The 18,695-nt window shown below is 37.4% G+C and overlaps 6 protein-coding genes across 6 annotated transcripts; 4 read left to right on the forward strand and 2 right to left on the reverse strand.

Annotated features, from left to right (window-relative positions):
* Positions 1 to 2,330: 2,330 nt before the first annotated feature.
* Positions 2,331 to 2,564, forward strand: CLUP02_06473 (uncharacterized protein; the record flags this gene model as incomplete). The annotated part of the gene is made up of 1 exon (XM_049285472.1): positions 2,331 to 2,564. A coding segment is annotated over one exon (234 nt), but the record flags the coding sequence as incomplete, so codon positions are not given.
* Positions 2,565 to 5,965: 3,401 nt separating this feature from the next.
* CLUP02_06474 (uncharacterized protein) lies at positions 5,966 to 8,463 on the reverse strand (the record flags this gene model as incomplete). Its single annotated transcript, XM_049285473.1, has 8 exons — positions 5,966 to 6,480; positions 6,536 to 6,713; positions 6,766 to 6,938; positions 6,991 to 7,264; positions 7,320 to 7,867; positions 7,921 to 8,121; positions 8,189 to 8,300; positions 8,425 to 8,463. The coding sequence occupies 8 exons, from the start codon at positions 8,461 to 8,463 to the stop codon at positions 5,966 to 5,968; spliced, it is 2,040 nt and encodes a 679-aa protein (XP_049142616.1).
* Positions 8,464 to 10,284: 1,821 nt separating this feature from the next.
* CLUP02_06475 (rare lipoprotein A) lies at positions 10,285 to 11,235 on the reverse strand (the record flags this gene model as incomplete). Its single annotated transcript, XM_049285474.1, has 4 exons — positions 10,285 to 10,528; positions 10,585 to 10,760; positions 10,818 to 11,080; positions 11,202 to 11,235. 4 exons carry the CDS (start codon positions 11,233 to 11,235, stop codon positions 10,285 to 10,287), a joined length of 717 nt encoding a protein of 238 aa, XP_049142617.1.
* Positions 11,236 to 11,723: 488 nt separating this feature from the next.
* Positions 11,724 to 12,723, forward strand: CLUP02_06476 (uncharacterized protein; the record flags this gene model as incomplete). Its single annotated transcript, XM_049285475.1, has 5 exons — positions 11,724 to 11,888; positions 11,956 to 12,004; positions 12,359 to 12,381; positions 12,438 to 12,503; positions 12,565 to 12,723. 5 exons carry the CDS (start codon positions 11,724 to 11,726, stop codon positions 12,721 to 12,723), a joined length of 462 nt encoding a protein of 153 aa, XP_049142618.1.
* A 44-nt stretch (positions 12,724 to 12,767) lies between these two features.
* CLUP02_06477 (uncharacterized protein) lies at positions 12,768 to 12,956 on the forward strand (the record flags this gene model as incomplete). The annotated part of the gene is made up of 2 exons (XM_049285476.1): positions 12,768 to 12,834; positions 12,868 to 12,956. The coding sequence occupies 2 exons, from the start codon at positions 12,768 to 12,770 to the stop codon at positions 12,954 to 12,956; spliced, it is 156 nt and encodes a 51-aa protein (XP_049142619.1).
* Positions 12,957 to 13,155: 199 nt separating this feature from the next.
* Positions 13,156 to 14,502, forward strand: CLUP02_06478 (amidohydrolase; the record flags this gene model as incomplete). The annotated part of the gene is made up of 1 exon (XM_049285477.1): positions 13,156 to 14,502. One exon carries the CDS (start codon positions 13,156 to 13,158, stop codon positions 14,500 to 14,502), a length of 1,347 nt encoding a protein of 448 aa, XP_049142620.1.
* Between the last annotated feature and the right edge of the window lie 4,193 nt (positions 14,503 to 18,695).

Genomic DNA, 18,695 nt, shown 5'->3' on the forward strand with positions numbered 1-18,695 from the left:
TAAAAACGAGAGTAGTAATAAAACGGTAAAAAGAAGCGGGAATTTCCTAGACCCTAATAAATTCGTTAGGTAATAAAAGTACGGATTTACTACGACTAGCGCGCAAATTAGACGTATCCTTATTAAAATTAAATACGCTAGCGACTATTAATACGGGTATAAGCTAGAGCACGACCCTTAGCGAGTTAAGGTAAGGAAGAAGAGGATAAAACCTAATCTTAAATAGAATCCTAATCCCTTATAAATAGGTAAATATTAACCTAGACTATTAGGGGACGTAAATATATAAAATCGCGGATTAGCCTAATAGCGAGTAAATTAATATAGTATTAATCTATTTAACTAAGGTTTATAAAAAAAAGGGGCTATAGGGGTAACCCCTATTCTACGAGATCGTAAACGACCTTAGCTATTAACTAAACGAATAGTTCGTAAGCGCAAGCCTAAGAATTATAAAAGTAATTAATAAATTCTTTTATAAGTAATGGGTATTATTAGCGTAATTATAATCGTAAGAACTATATAAAATACTAATAATAATAATTATAGAGGAGGAATTCGTACTATAGAACTAGGTATAGGTCGATAAAGCGTATAATCGTTTTAACGAATTTAGAAAAAGGGTAAACGACCTAGATTTCCTCTTTATAATTACTAATAAAAATCTATCGTTATAAAAAGATATACTAGGGCAAAATATAGTACTAAAAGTATAATAATTAATAATTCCGCTTATTTCGATCTATAACTTATTACTATTACTAATATAAAATTCGGTACCGATTAGTTAATAAAAAAAGAGGTAAACGACCCGAAGTTATTAATAATACGTAGTAACGCAGGGATCGTATATAAATACTAAAAATCTAGTAGCGAATATAAAGTAATTTATAAACCTTAAAAAGATCTTCCCGAAAGAGAAATTATATTCTGGGGGGAAATATGAGGTTTTATAAGAAACCCTAACGATATTTTACGATTATTACGAAAAAGTCGGAATTAGGGAATATTAGTACTATTCGGTAATTAATATCGTACTTATAAGTAAAGCCTCTAATTATTACTACGAAGTAGTACGTAATTTTAATTAAAACGACTTTCTTAGTATAATTAATATAATCCAAAGCCGCTTCGAGACTTATAATAAGAACTTAGAGCTCTTATCTAAGCTACGAGCAATTTCTTTCGTATTTATAACTAGGATAATAGAGGGTAAATTATAAGTAAAGATCCTCGAAGAGCTTATTAATCGAATCGATAAGCTAGTAAAAACCTAGCTAAATAAGGGGATAAACGAGCGAAAAGTTAGATATTTTTATACCGTAGTTTAGCGTATATTAAAAATAAAAATAATACTATATTAAATACCTAAAAACTACGAAACGCTCTACTCGAGGCTAAGATTTAGCTTTAATATTAAAGCGAGAATACCGCGCTAAACTTATTTCTAAGTATATAACGGCCCTTATTAATAATATTAAGTCGATCGAACGTATAATAAAAAAAGAAAAGAGGCTAAATACGGCAATCGCTAGTAAAGAGGCCTAGACTCGTTAAATAGGCAGAGATTTAACTTACGGGCAGGGTAATAAAAGAAGTAATACTATATTTATAAAAAAGATAAATATTAATTAAATAATTACTTTAAAGAGGAGCGTACTAAATCGTATAAATAGTATAAAAAGTCGAGGGTAGTAAACGGTAAAACTAGCCCTCGTTAGTTTAACTAATTCCTTATTATATATAAGGGTAGATCTGGGGGTACGGAACTTAATAATAATAGCTAAAGTAGCGGCTTAAAGTATATACCCCCTATAAAAGATTTAGAAAATAAAGAAGATCTTACCCCTTATATTAATAAATTAAATTATAACGAAATCGACGATATTAACTACTCTTTTTTCGCCCCGTTAGCTTCTAAAAGATATACGAAGCTAAATAAATAGAGGGTAGTAGAAGCTCTTAATAAGTAGGCTTTTATTTACGGATAGTAAAAGAAGGTCCCTTAAATAACGGATACGGAGGCGGCTAAAAGGGCAAATCTAATAGGGCTAAAGCCTATTCTCTTAACGATTAAAAAAAAGACGCTATCTTTCTTAATATTTAAAAAAAAGGAACATAGTACTAAGTAAATCTAGGGGTAGCTATAGGGGTCCTTTTTATACTACTTAGATCCCTTAAATACTAAGCTTATATAAGTATTTTACGTAAGTAAAAGGTACGGCCTAAACGATTTCTATAGGATTATCCTAAATACTAAGGTATCGTAATAATTAATTAAAAAAAAAGGGTAATTCTAGGCGCTATAAAAGATCGCACTAATAATACTTAATACGTTAATAGCGGGTATTATAAAAATTAGTTTCGGCCTAGGTAAGGAAATCGTCGCCCTAAGTATAATAGAAATAGAGACATACTTCGGAATAATAACTTTTTATATTTTACCTATTAATACCCTATTTTTCCTATATTTAAAAAATATAAATCGACTAGGCATTATATTTAATAATACGAAGAACAGAATCTCTAGTAATAAGCACTTCGAAATAGTTAAACAACGATAAGGGTATATATTTATAAAGCTTACTAACGATACGAAGTCGATTAATTACCTAATAAAAAATAAGCTTAGAAGACTATACTAGAGATTTGGGTACCCGTTAGTTACGAGGCTATATAACCTCCTAAAGTAATTAAGTAATAATAATATCGAAATAGGGGCGCTAAAGTAGTTAATAAAAGTATATTACTAATACTAAATAAATACGCAGAGCCTACGTAGATTTAAATTTAAATTATATAATAAGCTTAACTTTAACTAAGAAATCGTCGTTAATATTTTCTATTTAAATAGTCGGCTAGTACTATATATAATCGACGTAGCTATATCCTTTTAAGCAGGGCAATTCCTCCGGGATTTATAAATAAAAATAGTATAAGTAGCCCTATAAAAAAGCTAGATCGATATATACTAAGGACCGCTAGATAGTATTAAAACCGACGCTAGTACTAGCTTTAAGTTAGCAAAATTTAGGGATAATACGACGGCTTACGGTATATAGCTAAAAGTCGTACCCGTTAAAGCGTACTATAGTATTAGAAAAGTAAAAAGGGTATACTAGTAGTTAAAAAGGGCGTTTAGAATTATCAAAAAGGAAAATCCAAATTCTATTAATAACAAATACCTCTAAATAGTACTTAAATACTATAACGATACTATAAAGCCTAACGGACTTATATTAATACTATTAGTATTTAGAGTATATTTAAAAATAACCTTAGCCTCGCTACCGTTACTAAGTATAAGCTAACGAGCCTAAGTAGTTAAAAAAGTAATATAAGCACTACGCGAGGTAAATATAAAAAGGTAAATTAATAAGGTAATTACTATACACAATGGGCCCGATATAGGGAATAATCTAAATATATTACTAAATTCGGATATACGAGTATAGTGCAAAATTACTTAATAATAGGCTAGGCTATATAAGTTAATTTCCGTTAATAAGCGCTCTTATATAGTTATAAGAGATCGCGACTAGCCTTTCGAAGTTTTAATTATAATAGTTAGACCGTACTATATAAATCTTAACGAGGTAATTTCTAACTTATAAAAAGAAAAAGAGCTAAGAAAAACTATATAACCCGTAGCAGAGGCACAGGAAATTATCCTTAACAAAATCGTTATAATAATACTAATAAATAACGAGGAAAAGGAAATTATTAAAAGGGTACTAATACTACTAATAAGACGTCGCAAAAGACTACGACGGCAAGCCCCAACGTAGCAATTCATTACTAATAACGAAATAATTAATACCTTTTATATAATAAAAAAAAAAGCCGATTTCGAATTAGCGGTTAAACTACGTAAAGAAAGTATAATTATAACTATTAAAAAGCTATATAAGGGATTAGATCTTATCGAAGTAGACACTCTTCGTAATTAAGGGGTTTATTAATTTATCCTATATAATTTAGAAAAATATATAAACCTCCGTATATTTAAATTACGAATAGTTCGTAAGATTAAAGGGAAAGGAATACCCTAGCCGTACGAGAAGTCTAGATATATAATTTAGGGGTATAGTAATATTAAAAAAGTAACGCTACTTATATAATCGCTTACTATATAACGCTATAGCTAACGATTAATAATAGCACTAATAGTATTACTACGGAAGAAGGGATACGAGATTTAGAGCCGTAATATTACCTAAGTATATACCTAATCAGCCACAGGGCTTATAAAGAAAATCCTAGCCTATCTACCGAAAGAAATAGCTAGCAAGTACCCAGAAGGTACGATTATTAAAATACTTAAGCCACTATATAGGCTCGCAAAATCGGGCACCTATTAATAGGCTACTTACTACGATTTTTATATTAATTAACTATTAATAGTTACCTTTATGTACGACCTATACCTACTAGTCGCAGAATACGAAGGCGACTAATTTAAGATTATTAAAATATAAACCGACGATATATTAGGCCTATTTAATATTAACTTTATAAAAAAGGAGGATAAGGAGCTCTAAAAAGCGGGCTTCGTAATAAAGCTAAAAGAGGTCCTTATAATAAATACCCCCCTAGTATTTAATAATAGGATTCTTATAATTAAAAGGGAAACCGTCGTTTTTTAATAAAAAAGGTAGAATAAGAAAATTAACCTCGTTAATCTAAATATAACCGATATTAAAAAGCGGTATAAAGCTAAGCTTGCGCAAGGGGTATATATTATAAGTATTTATTAGTTTAAAGTAACTTTTAATTATACTAAAATAGTATAGGTTATAAATCTAACTAAACGAGATATTAAAGTACTTAATAAGCGGCTTAAGTAGTAGTAAACGAATCTCAATCGAGGTCTCGTCTACTACCCGATCGACCTTATAACTAATAAGCTTTACGTCTTCGTTAATAAGTCATTTATAAATAATAACGACCTTACTTCGTAATTAGGGTATATTATTATCCTAGTTAACGAGAGTATAGGCGAGAGCGAATTCACTATACATAGCAATATAATCTATTACTTATTAACTAAAAATAAGTAAATAACGAGAAGTATACTAGCGTCGGAGGTCTACGGCATAGTTAATAGCGTTAACCTCTCTTATATAATTTTAACGACGCTAAGGAAGATTATTAATTAAATTAGCCTTCTACCTATTCTAACGGTTATTTATACCGATTCCTACTCGCTATATAAATACCTCGTTAAATTGAAAAAAAAAAAAAGGAGGCTTATAATTAATATTATAGCCCTTAGATAATTATATAAAAGGCGCGAAATACTTAAGATCCGTTAAATTAATAATAAAAATAACCTCGTAAACGTTTTTATAAAAATAGTACTAAATAAGGGATTAGAGTAATTTATAAGTAGTAGAAAAGTTATTATATAAATAAAGGGATAGGTTATATAAAAAGAGTAGAGAAAAGGGGGAAAAGGAGACGACTTAGTAAACGGGCCCGAGGTTAAATTATACCTCTAACCGTAGCGGTTAAATTAATAAAAAAAAAAAGAAAGTTAGTATCGGATTAGAAGTCTAATTTGACCGCAGTATATAGCTAACTACGCAGGGGCTAATTAGGGGCCTTATTTACGATTATCGTAGCTAGCCTAACCTACGGTTAGAACCTCTTTTTTATACTTACTACGTAGATATTTATATAGTTTAATTAATCTCTTCGTCAACTACGGTTTGAACTAACTACCTTATAATAGGGATACCAACACTTAGCACCTGCATATGGAGCTACGTGTTGAAGCCGGTTGTTGGCCGTCGTCGATGGGACGATTACCCCGCGGGATTAGATTGTCTCTATCTGCAAATCCGACCCTATCTCTGAGGCGTGTCTTTCTTCAGCGAGCCTAGTTTCGTAAGCTGTCTTGATTCCTCCAGACCTGATTTCGGAAGCACACATCCGAGGGTCAGTCTAGTATCCTGTTAGTCAATCATAGCAAGCCCCCGCTAAAATCAAAATCCGGGGCAATCGCCTCAGTCCATAACCAACTCCCCGCGAGCTGATCGTCGTCGAAAGCGGCCATATTCGGTTCCCAATCGAGCAAGCCCGCTATGGACAGCATCTGTTCTGAAGCGAGCCCATTTGTTGTGCTGCCAGTAGCCGGGCCGGCTTCTGTGGGTTGCTCGGTTGATAATGAAAGGTTACCGGCGTTTATGCGCAGTGAAGACTGATTCTCAGCCTGCATACCGCTGCTGCCGTCACCTGCAACTGACGGTGGAGCATGGAGCTGACGTTGAGCGAGACACAGCATCTCTTGGAGCTTTTCGAGCTCTTCCTTCCGGCACCGGGCCACAACGTTACCGCGCGCAATCATGGTATCAAGGATATCAGTCGTAGTTTGCATATAGCGGTTATCTCGCTCGGAAAGACTTGGCATGGAGGTCATCAAAGTAAGAACGAAAGCTGATGAGAACGCCTGCTCCAAGTCAAAGGGGAGGAAAGATTCTGACTAGCACATCAGTTCATGTAAGGACCGCTCGTAGATCATATGTATGCCTACCTAGTAGGTGCTGAGACTGTAATGTTGACAGAATCCGAAGCGATTTGTTTGCCGAATCTGATGATGTCTTCAAGAGTGCTTTGATTGGGCTCGCTAGGCCTCTGTTCAAATTTCCTCGCCTTCCTAGAACATCTTGTAAGAGGCACATGAGGATTGGGCGTGTGGCAAGAACGACACACTTGAGATAGTCAGCTTCCAGACACTTAGTAAGGTTCTCGAAATTCACTTACTTGGTGATAACATAAGTTCAGTGTAGCGGAAACCCTGGACGCAGGCTCAGAGTTGTTGAACTTGAACTCGAACCCCGCCGTAAGCTGAGGTGCTAGCCTTGCCATGTCTCTTAAAACTTCCTGGACACTCTTCAGAAAGGAAGGATCGAGTTTTCCGTCTACGCCGTATACAGCTATGTTTCGGTTAGAGAGTTCCAGTCCTGTATGTGGGCTCTCTAAGCTCACTATTCAAAACCTTGGCAAGCAGCTGAGACAGGACAACGTGGATTCCGAGTGCCTTATACTTGTGAACAACCGGGTCTGATCTTGGCAGTTGAACGGTGATGTCGCTATCTTGTATCGAATTGGGAGCGCCCATAAGGGATGACATCTTGCGGTCTAAGATATACAGGGTCCACCAGACGCAGCGGAGTCTGTTAGCCTCGCTGTCGTTGAGTTGGTTTCTTAGTGGTTCTCGATGTAACCCTTGCGAAATGGCAATCCGAAATGCTTGACCAATCTGCTAGAATCAGCGACAAGGCTCGGCAAGTGACTAAGGCTGGCCATCAACTCACGTAGGTATAAGCACTGTTTCTGTGGTCTACCGACTGCAAGTATAGAGCAAGACCGCATAGTGTCTCTACGGATAGCACAGGGTCTTGATATAGTCCATGAACATCAGGAAGCAGCTCGAGAGCCCTCGTCACCAAACCACTTCCAGGAGGGGTCTGATTTGGGTTTCCAGGGACTAAAAGAGCCTTCCCGAAAGCCATGATGATGAGGAATTGGATATACCACAATCTGGAATCTACCGTCGGTTCCAGCTTCGGTCCTGTTCTGTAGAGATCGTAAAGCCCAGTCATGAAGCTTTCCTCGTCAAAGAGATGGTATGTCTGCCCGAGATGAAACTTGACCGTATTCGTGAGATAGAGAGCATAGTCTAGGGAGGGAATGTCAACTGTGACTTGCGGGGTGATGTCTCTAGACGAGGGCCAGTCCAACTTGAATGCTTCAGCATCAACATTGAGAGGAACCTCTGGAGATTCGTGTTGGCCGAGATGACCCTGGATCATGTTTAGTACCTGTCGGCTGTATGCCCAAGTTGATGAAGGCCCAAGCCATCCTGTAAGCCGCTTAGATTGAAAGAAGCAACGATGACGCCAAGTAGTTACTCACTCCTTCTACCTGTTGCATCCGTGAGGAACTTTGATGGTCCGCTCGCTAATGGATTCCGCATGTTCGAGAAACCACGGCGTTCTTCCGGGCCATCCTCACCGCCGACGATAGTCGTGCCGTCGCCGAGACTGAAACTACGTGCCGGCGGCGAGGCTCCGTGGCCGACCTCTATCAACACTGGTGCTGTTGTTTCATCAACCACTACATGTAGCAATTATTATGATAAGTGAAATCCCACTAAGTAACGCGATACAAGATGAAGGCTTACCATCACGAAGGCCAGCATCAGCGGGCGACGTGGACCGATGACGTCGAGATCGTTTCGCTGTCGGTAAAGTCGATATTTCCCCTTCGACGCCATATCCCGACTTGCGTTTCAACTCGTTAAGAAACCTTTAGATAGTTAGATCTTGGGCTTCAAAGAAAAACAAAAGACACGTAAAAGCGGGTCTGGATTACCTCTCGGATACGACAACCTTCCGATCTTCTTTATCAAAGACGCACTCTGTCACGAGATATGGATGTGGTTAATGCTGCCCACATTGAGTGGGCCCGCTTTTTGTGACAGTTATGAGCCCAGCTCCTATCTACTATTATTATAATAGTTAAGTACCGTATTATCTATAGGTCGTGTACCTAAAAAGCGAGAGGTAACCGTTCGAGTCTCTATATAAGTAGGGTTTTTCTAACTAGTTTACTACCTTCGGGGCTAAAGTATAATATAAATACCTATTTTTAACTAGTTTACTACTTTCGGGGCTAAGGCGTAGTATAGATACCTATTATATAGATAATAGCTCTAGGCATCTAGGGGGTATGTTACGAGATATGGATGTGGTTAATGCTGCCCACATTGAGTGGGCCCGCTTTTTGTGACACACTCCACCGACTTGCGCAGGCAATTCGCACAAGGTAATGAGCCCGAACACTTTACCTTCCGTTCACGGCACCGCGTACAACTTGAATTATCATTAGAATCCGATTGACTGATACCTGCTCTCACATCCGAGGATGCCGAGCCTGGAGGTTGCTGCACTCACGCGTTGCTCGCTCGCTTGCCGCGCGGGACAGAGTTTGCCATCTCAGCTTCTTGCTCGGCTGAGCTGCTTGGACTCTCGCCTTCGCCAGCCATCACATCAGTATTTTCAATTATTCACAAAAAGGTCTCATGGGTGCATTTGCCCTATGTTGTCTAGTTTCTCTCGTTGAAGTCTCGTAATTGTCAATCTCGAGATGGAATGAGGTGCGGAGACATGTTGATTGCGTCTCCAACTCCAGCCACAGTGATGATTGTGGCGCACCTTAGCGTGCTTTGAACAAGTCAGAAGCCAGTCTCCCAAAGTCAGTATCTCCGCTCAACTCAGGCTTGAGTTTACTCTGTCCTTAATTGAACGTGGCATTCTGTTTTCTTCTTAAATATCTTTTAATTTCTTTTCGGCATTGACTAATACTAGACCTTTGTCTTCTTCCTACTGCTTGATAACCCGATAGCGCGGAGCAGTAGGGCCCCTCAGCTCGGTTCATTGGGCCGAAGATTGCTCCTTGACTCGGCTTACTGGCCCGCCTGCACTCTAGCCACAAATTACTGTAACGGGACACTCTACCGATGCCATGGCTCGGAGCAAAGTCACGGCATCAGGGTCTCTCCATTCACGAGGATGCAAATTCTAGTCACCTGTTTGCTAAAGCAAGGCAGCATAGACTACCTACCTTACTGAACATGCTTTTGACTGCACTGTAAAGGCTTGCAAGCACTGAAAACGCAGCAACAAATGACCATTTGCCGTGGCCTCTGTTTGGTATTGTTGAGTTGCGAGTAGGACGTTGCAATGGACTACCTCCTGCCTCAGAGTCGCTCTCGTTGACAGCTTGGAGTCTAAAAACAAAAGCTCTCGTCTATGTCTACGCGATATCTTCTAAAACTGAATCTCTTACCTAGGGCAAAGGATTTTGGTAAACAGGAACCTACAAATTTATAGAGCATTTGTCCTTGTTTGATTGGTGTTTTAACAGGACAAAGCACTCGATGTAACAGTAAGTATGGTGTACCGCTTACATTGCTTACGAGGCCTTCAGAGTTGGTCTACCGCTATCCACGCGAGTGAATGCTACACATGCATCGGGAGCAGAGATCGCGTGAAGATATAAGAAGACGCAGTACCCAAAAGGGATCCAAATCACCAGTCATTCCCAGATTCATGGTGCCATTCGAAAGGTATGTACTGTCAAATTATGTGCAAGAAGTAAAGGCTATGTACAAATTTTCCCACTGAGGAGTCGTGGTGCGTCAATTAAAGAAACACGCCGAGCCCAGGGGTACGAAAATCGGATGTTCCCTGAGGCAGGCTGCTCAATGATCCCTTTCTAACAGTTGCCCGATGCAGTGAAGGAGGCCTTCTCCTTGGTACCAACTTTGTTTACGACGACCTGCTTACCGTTGGAGCAGGTGACGCGGACGCTGACTGTGTCCACAAGGAAGCCGTCACCACTGCTCTTCTGCCAGTAGTTGTAGTCCTGACGGACGGTGGGCTGCCAGCTCTTGCCGCTGTCGGTACTGACTTCGAACTTGGTGACTGGGTAGTTGTGGTTCACAACTTGCATGGAGAACCTAGGAGTTATGTAAGTCAGACTATCTGGGTCACTGCCGTGATAAAAGACACATACCAATATTTCGAAGTTCCTTCCTTGTTTCGGACGATCAAGGGTGAGGTGATGCCGCAAGGAACCTGTTCCCATGAGACGCTGATCTGTCCCTTATTGGGATCGTCGAGCTTGGCGAAAGCATCGGGAGAGAGATCGAGTTGGCCGTTTCCGCAACCTGAGGGGCACTTATCGACGACCTGATACCGAGTTAAAATGGCTCGTAGATGTAATTGAAAGAGATTATTGATACTCACCATAACCTTGATGGTGTTACCCTTGGATCCCTTCACATTGAGGCAAGTACCGCAGTTTCCGTTGTAGTTGGTATAGGACAAGGCAGTACCCAAGACGCTTGATGGCAACGTGTAACCGGAAAACAGGCAGTTACCTCCGTTCAGGTTTCCACCATACCAAGTTGCAACAGCGCTCGTGGCAGCGGTGGTGCCTTGAACCATGACGGCAAGGGCCGCACCGAGAGAAATAAGACCGTGCATCTTGATGGATGGAGGGGATGATCCTGGAAGTCAAGTGAGAATGAACTGAATGGAAGGCTGGTTGGGAAGAGATCGCAGGAAAGCCAGCTCGATTTATACCAGGAAGCCCACGATGCTTGTCCCAATCACTTTAAAGCACGCAACCAAATGAAGAAGGTCTCAAGGGACGGGCTGACATACTGTCAGCCATGCGGCATCCCACAGAAGAAACAATACTCAATTAATTAATCTATTTCACCCGAATGACAAACTCTTTGGGGTATCATCCCTAAAGACTAATAGCTCTTGCAACTTATCAGAAACCCGCCACTCAGCAATAACAGCCCCCCTTTCTCTGCCATGTGAGACTACATGGGGGAATTCTGCCCTCTAATTTGTCAAAGTAGCGCTAGGAGCGCGGAGCAAGCGGAAACGCGATCGGGAAACGGAGCCACAGAGGTTCACAATGGGCCTGTTCTGCCTCCTACTCTATACTAGCAGCGGACTGTGCTTCGTCGGCTCCCCGGCTACCTGCATTAATTTATAGGTGTCATCCTGTCAAGGGGGCTTGTATCCGCGTCGTACGGTTTGTTGCCGACTTTGGGTTTATCCCTTGGTGGAGGAGCGTGCCAATTGGGAGCTTTAAAGTTCAACGTTTCACTAAATAGTCAATGCTAACCCAAAGGGATGGTTACTGGCCGCGAGTCTGGACCGGAGTGGATAGTGGACATGAGTCGCGATATTGCGGGCGGTGCCGTATTTCAGATTGCACGGCCTGTTCGTGAGCAGAATTCCACTTCGGATCCCACGTGGACGGATCGCGTTGTGGGAATCTATTGTGAAAAGAGACAGGTCTGCTTCAAATGCCATGTCTTCGGGTCTAGCCTATTCTTCTCCTCCATGCCGGTATTCCGTGCAGGTGGTTGATGGCCCTGTCAGGCTGTCATCGGTCAAGCCGGTGTTCGCTTGTAATTAGTAAAAGCGATGTCATAGTGACGATCACATTTCTTTTGTACATCCCTTCGATTATCTTGCCGCACAACAAGTTGCTTGGCTATTGCCGAGTTGCTCAGATAGATTACAGACGGCCGTTCTGGCGAATGGCATTGACGCATAGATTTTTGTTTGCATTCTTTCGAAACAAAACGTCCTGTTGTTTGTCTCTCGAGATTTAATCTAGGCCATCATATAAGCCCACTAATTTGTACATATTGTCATTTGCAACCATGACAAATTGACATTCAAATTGCCAGCAACGTCCTTCAGTCAGACCATACCCTCGCTATTGACGAGCTTTTTCGAACGCATCTGAACTCTTTTAGTGAAAAGACTGATTCCTCTGCACGTGAGCCGTCAGAGACCTAAGCTGATGAATGCCCGGGTGCGCTGACCCGTCAGAAGTCCGCCATCGCCCCGCTTAGACTGAACAAGGCAGTTTGGAGCATACACCACATCTCACACGACAAGGTAGGTAACGATGCATCTTCGGTCAAGTTGTAGTCACATCCAATTGGCACTCGCCCAACAGCCTCTCACCCACGGGTTACGAAAATGTACCTGGAAGATCGGAATCACTGAATCAGCACCATGGTCCAGCCCCAACGATCTGGCCGAACCGGTGCTTGAAAAACGACCACTCACCAATGTAGGACTGATAGCCGAGGATATGACTCGAGATTCAAGCTGAACGAGAACGCTTTCGTATTCTCGCATATAACACGCTAACTGAAGATGGCATTCGGCGAGCGGGTCTTGAAGTTAGACCATGTGTGTCGCCGCATGCGTCCGATGTTCACCGGTGAGGAAGGGTCCACACCACGAACTTCTCAAGCCGCAGACGGAATGTCTCAACATCCGCCCTGCCTGAATTACTTCCGGATTCTTCAACATCGTCTGCTCACCGGAAGTCACATCATTTAAACGCCCCAAATCATTTCTGTTCCGACTGCCTGTGACGTTTTCATACTTTGGTTCGTCTCATGTTTTCTTGGTATCATGTGTCGGTGGTGGATGGCAAGCGCGTCAAAATGTATATCTAAGTCTCTCCATGCGTGACTTATCGTCAGACATGGGCATGCATTAACCTAGTCAAAAACTGTCCGGTGATTCTCACACCACAATGGTCACCACACAATCAAAGCCCGAGTCTTCTGGTCTGGACATGTCGAAGTACATCACTCCGTGGAAGCTTGATCCGCAGCAACCATACCTCCTGAAAAACTGCAGAATTGTTGACCCTGTTCATGGATCGATCAGCAGCAATGCCACTATCTCCCTGTCCGCCGGCAAGATTATTTCCGTTGAAGCAGGCGAGCCAGCAAAGTCGGATAGTCTTGAGATCAAGACAGAGAACATTATCGATCTTGAGGGAAAATATGTCTGCCCCGGTCTGATCGACTGCCATGTCCACATCGCAGTTACACCAGGCGCAGCCAGTCTGGCGTCGTACCGAGATATGACTGAAACCAAAAGCCTTCTGCGGCAGCCTAGTGTTCTGAAGTCAATGCTCCAGCGCGGGTTCACTACTGTCAGAGACTGCGGTGGTGCAACTCTCGCCATGAAAGAGGCCGTTGAAGAGGGCATCTATCCCGGTCCGCGCCTCTTCATCTCTGGAAAGGCTCTGTCCCAGACTGGCGGCCACGGCGACATGAGAGGGCGACACGACACCATCCCTTGCTGCGGCGGCGCTGTTTCGGGCATCAGTCGAATCGTAGATGGGGTGCCGGAATGCTACCGTGTTGCTAGAGACGAGCTGCGCCAAGGTGCAGACTTCATCAAGATCATGGGCGGTGGTGGCGTTGCCAGTCCAACTGACCGCATCGATCAGCTCCAGTTCTCTGACGACGAAATCAAGGCTATAGTCACCGTCGCAAACAATGCAAAGACATATGTCACGAGTCACTGCTATACCACAGAGGCAGTGACACAGGCCATAAACCAGGGCGTCAGGGGTATTGAGCACGGCAACCTGATCGATCTCGAAACTGCAAAATTGATGGCGGATACAGGGACCTTTCTCACGCCGACGCTTGTCACTCACTTCGTATCAAAGGAGTCACATTTCCTAGATGCTGAGTCAGAGGCCAAAGTCACCACTGTACTTGAACAGGGCTTAGTTACACTCAAAATGGCAACTGAGGTCGGTGTCACAGTATGTTTCGGAACAGATCTGCTGGGTCCAACTCACTTCGCTCAGTCGAAAGAGTTCTCTATTCGCAGTCAAGTCCAGACATCTCTTCAGATTCTGCAAAGCGCCACTATCAATGCCGCCAAGCTGCTTGGCCAAGAAAACAAGCTTGGCCAGGTCAAGGAAGGATTCATGGCAGATTTATTGATTCTAGATCGTAACCCTCTGGATGATATCACAATCCTGGATAAGTCTCAGGAGTCTATATTGGCTGTTGTGAAGGATGGCAGGGTCATGCATTCGCATCTGAGCTATATGAAAGAAGAGCCGAGAGTCTGAGGGCCCGGGGTCAATTGACCTCAAGTATAGAATCATTTGATTAGCGTCTAGAGATCCAAAGAATTTCTTGCATCTTACCTTAACAGCAATTCTTCCTGGGCGCGTTTGTCTCGCTCTTACCGGTGACCAAGTTTGATCAAAATCTATTCCAAACTGTTGGATTACGAGGCAGAAAAGGGGCCCTATTAGGTAGTTAAGGTAGGGGTAGTAGGTAGGCAGTCTGGGCCCGTGTAGACGGACCCTTCTACCTACCTATACTTACTAAGGGACCGCGGGCTCTACCCACGATCTTCCCCTCTTATATATACGCAATAGACCTATATTAACTTATTAACCTAATTATAACCAAAAGGTCTAACCTATTTATATATATACTAATACTAATTAGTAATTAAATTATATATATATTTTTATTATAAGTTAATAAGGATATAACTATAAAAGAAATAGCCTTAACTTACCTCGCTAATTATTCTAACTTATTAACTTAGTTTTATTTAATTAATTAATAATAAGTAGCCTAGTTTATATTACCTTAACTCTCTTTTACTACTACTAATTAATAACTAATTAACTAATTACGGGCCGTTAAAAGCGCGCTCTATTATATATAATTTTTTTTATTAAAACTACTATCATAAAAAAATTAATTATTTTATTATTATTATTAACCTCGCTTTTATTATTAATATTATCTTTGCTAGCCTTATTATTATTATTAATTTCCCTTTAATTAAGCCGCTTATAAAAAAATCTATTTTAAATATATTATAACTAAGTACTACTTTAAATTAGTAATAAATAAAAAGAGATTAATTATTAAGAAATTAATTTAATAATCGCTAGCGTACTAGCGCTTAGTAATAACAAAACTTTTAAAATTATAAATGTGTTAATAGCGAATTTCTTATTAATAATAAAGTGTTCTAAGATATTAAAGAAAAGAAAAGATCTTAATAGTAATAGTAATAGGGATCTATTTTATATTATTAATAAATCTACCTCTTTTTAACTTAATAGAAGCTCCGAGACTAGACTAATAAAAATAAAGTACGAAAAGTACTAAAAAAAATTACTAATTAGTAACTAACGGAATCCTCTATTTATTATTAAAAATACGGTTATAAAAGGCCTTTTTTCCCTTTTTATAACCTTTTATTAACTTTAATAACTTTTTATTTATATACCTCGTTAAAAGAGCAAATTTTTTTAATTAGTAATAATAGCCCGCTTATTATTATTAAAACGATTACTATAACCGACTTATTACTCTTTTTAACTTAATTAACGTTATATTATAATTATAATACGACGATTACTTCTTATAGTAATTTTTTATTATATAACTTATTTTATAAATATATTATAATAACTACTAGCCCTAGTAATAAGTAAAAAAGGTCTAATAATTAGTTAATATTACCTCTAGCCTACTTATATTCTTAAATTACGAAACTATACTTAATTCTAATTTATTAATAAAACTACGTTAACTTAACTTAATAAGGTTTATTTAATATTATACTTACCCTTATAAACGATAAAAAGCTTAATATTTTTATCCTTTATATAATAAGATATTATTATTAAGACGGCTTAACGAGCGAGAAGTTATAAAAGGACTTTAAAACTAACTTTTAAAGCTAAGAAGTAAGGGACTTCTTAAGAATAAAAAGTATAATTCTTAAGAAACTAAGAGACTTTTTTATAAATAATAGTATTAATTTAATAATTAAAAATCGTAATTAAATAATAAAAAAGATTATTAATGCCCTTAATACTTAATACTTCTTTATTTAGACTTTTAAAAAGATCGTAACTTACCGTAGTTATATTAAATATTTTAATATATTATATTACGATTCTTATTTTTTTTATTTATTATTTTTATAGTTTATAAATATTAACGATTTTATTTAATAAGCTAGAGAGATAATAAGGGAATTTATATAACCCTAACTTACTTAATCTGAATAATTAAAATTCTAACCTTAGCCTCGTTATTAATTAACTAACTTACTACCTTTTTAAAAAAAAGAGGAGAAAGAATTAAAAAATAAAGTTATTATTACTTAATAACAAAATCTATTTTATTAAATATTATACTTTAATATAAAAACTAAAAACGATATTATATTTAATACTTACTAATTAATTAATCTTACTAAGCTTTATAATAATAAGAATAAGTATAGTAATAAGAAGTACGATATTTTTAATAAGAAGTTTTGGATTTTTAAAGTACTATATTAATAAGCGGGAATTAGTAAATAATATTATTTTAGTACTTTTTTAAATATACTTAAGGGAAGGGCGTTAACTTTTTATTTTAACTAACTTAGTAATATTTCTAACCCGCTTAGTTTTAATATAATATACTAAAGGACTTAAGAATACTTCGAGCCGTTTATAAGCCGTTAGAACTATTTTACTAAGCTTTATAACTTTTATTAATATTCTATAATTTATAAGAACCTAAGTAAGTTAAACTAATAGATTTTATAAATACTAATTAACTATATTATAATCCTTTACGAAGTACTAGCTACTTAGGGATTTATTTTTAATATAAGTAACTAACTCCTTTACTATATAAGTAATATATTAGAATATAGACTTACTATACTTAACCCGGTACCTATATTTATTAGTATTTATTACTAACTTAGTACCTCGATTAATACTATAAAGAGAGAGCGTAACTATAATAAGTAATAATAATATCTCTAAAATAGTACTTATAATGAAGAGGTCCCCGCTACTTACTAAACCGACCGTACCTATAGTAGTTTTAATAAAGAAACCTAATTTAATAAGTAGAATTAACGTAGCCGTAGTATTATTAATAAAAAGTATTTTATTTATTATAAAACCGGCTATTAATTAACTAAATACTTAGAAAAAGAGCGACGTTAAGTATATAAGAAATATAAAAATAGTAAAAAAAAAATAAGAAATTTATACCGAGCTTATACTTATAGTTCCTCGCTTTTTATAAAAGAACTACCCTTATTAATAACGACGACGATAATAATATTATAATTTAATATTTTAATAGCCTCGATTTTAATTATAAAGATAATTATAAGGACGAAGTCTAGATCTTAATAATATACTTTATAACTACTATTAATAATAAAACCTTTATAAATATCCTTATTACTTAGGTAATAGAGCATAGCCTTATTAATACTACTTTTATTAATAAGTTAATTAAGCTTATAGAACTAGCGACCTCTTTTTTATTAAATAAAAAGTACTCGTTAGGGGACTTCTAAAGTATTATACTTAATATTAATATTACGGAATTCTTAATTACGGGCTACCCTTAACTCCTCGTATTATAATAATAACGACCTAAAATTACTCTTAATATTTTTAAAGTTAGTAAAATAAGTATTTAATTTAATAATAATAAACTTATAAAGTTATTAAGATCTACGGTTATTAGTACCCTATTTAGTAATATTACTTTTTATATTTTATTAACTAATACTCCTTTTTTATATTACTTAAGGGATATAGATAAGCTAGGAGTATATTTTAATAATATTAATAACTTATTAATTAAAAGAGATATTATAGTACTTATTATTTATAAATAGAAATACCCTTAGCTTTTATTTTTAATAATAAAAAAGCTATTATTAACTACTTAATAAAAAGTAAATTACGCTACTTATATCGGCGCTTTAGCTACTTTTTAGTTCCTCGTTTCCTAAAGCTACTCTAGTAATTTAATAATAATATAGAAATCTTAGCCCTCGAGAAGCTTATAAAGATTTATTAATAATACTAACTTAACGCTACTACCCCTAGTTAATTTAAATTTACCCTATAAAATAATTACGATTTTAATTATAAAGTCGTAATTAACGTAATATACTTAATAGATTATAAAAGTACTAACCGACTAGTACTTTACGTTATTAATATTACTACTTCTTTTTAAATAGTAAGGTTCCTCGCGGATATAATTACGAAATATACTTAAGAAGCTCTTTAGCTATATTAAATTAATATCTACCTCGGTCTACTAAACTAGATTATTATAAATATTAATAAGAACTTTAGTACTATAAAGTTTAAATCTTTTATTAAATCTATATTTATTAAGGTTAAAGAAGTACTTATCGAAGCTTATAATAATATTAGTAAAGTTAAGAGATACTACGTAGTACTTAAAAGGGTAT

This window comes from Colletotrichum lupini, chromosome 3 (genome assembly GCF_023278565.1).
Source record: "Colletotrichum lupini chromosome 3, complete sequence".
NCBI lineage: Eukaryota > Fungi > Ascomycota > Sordariomycetes > Glomerellales > Glomerellaceae > Colletotrichum > Colletotrichum lupini.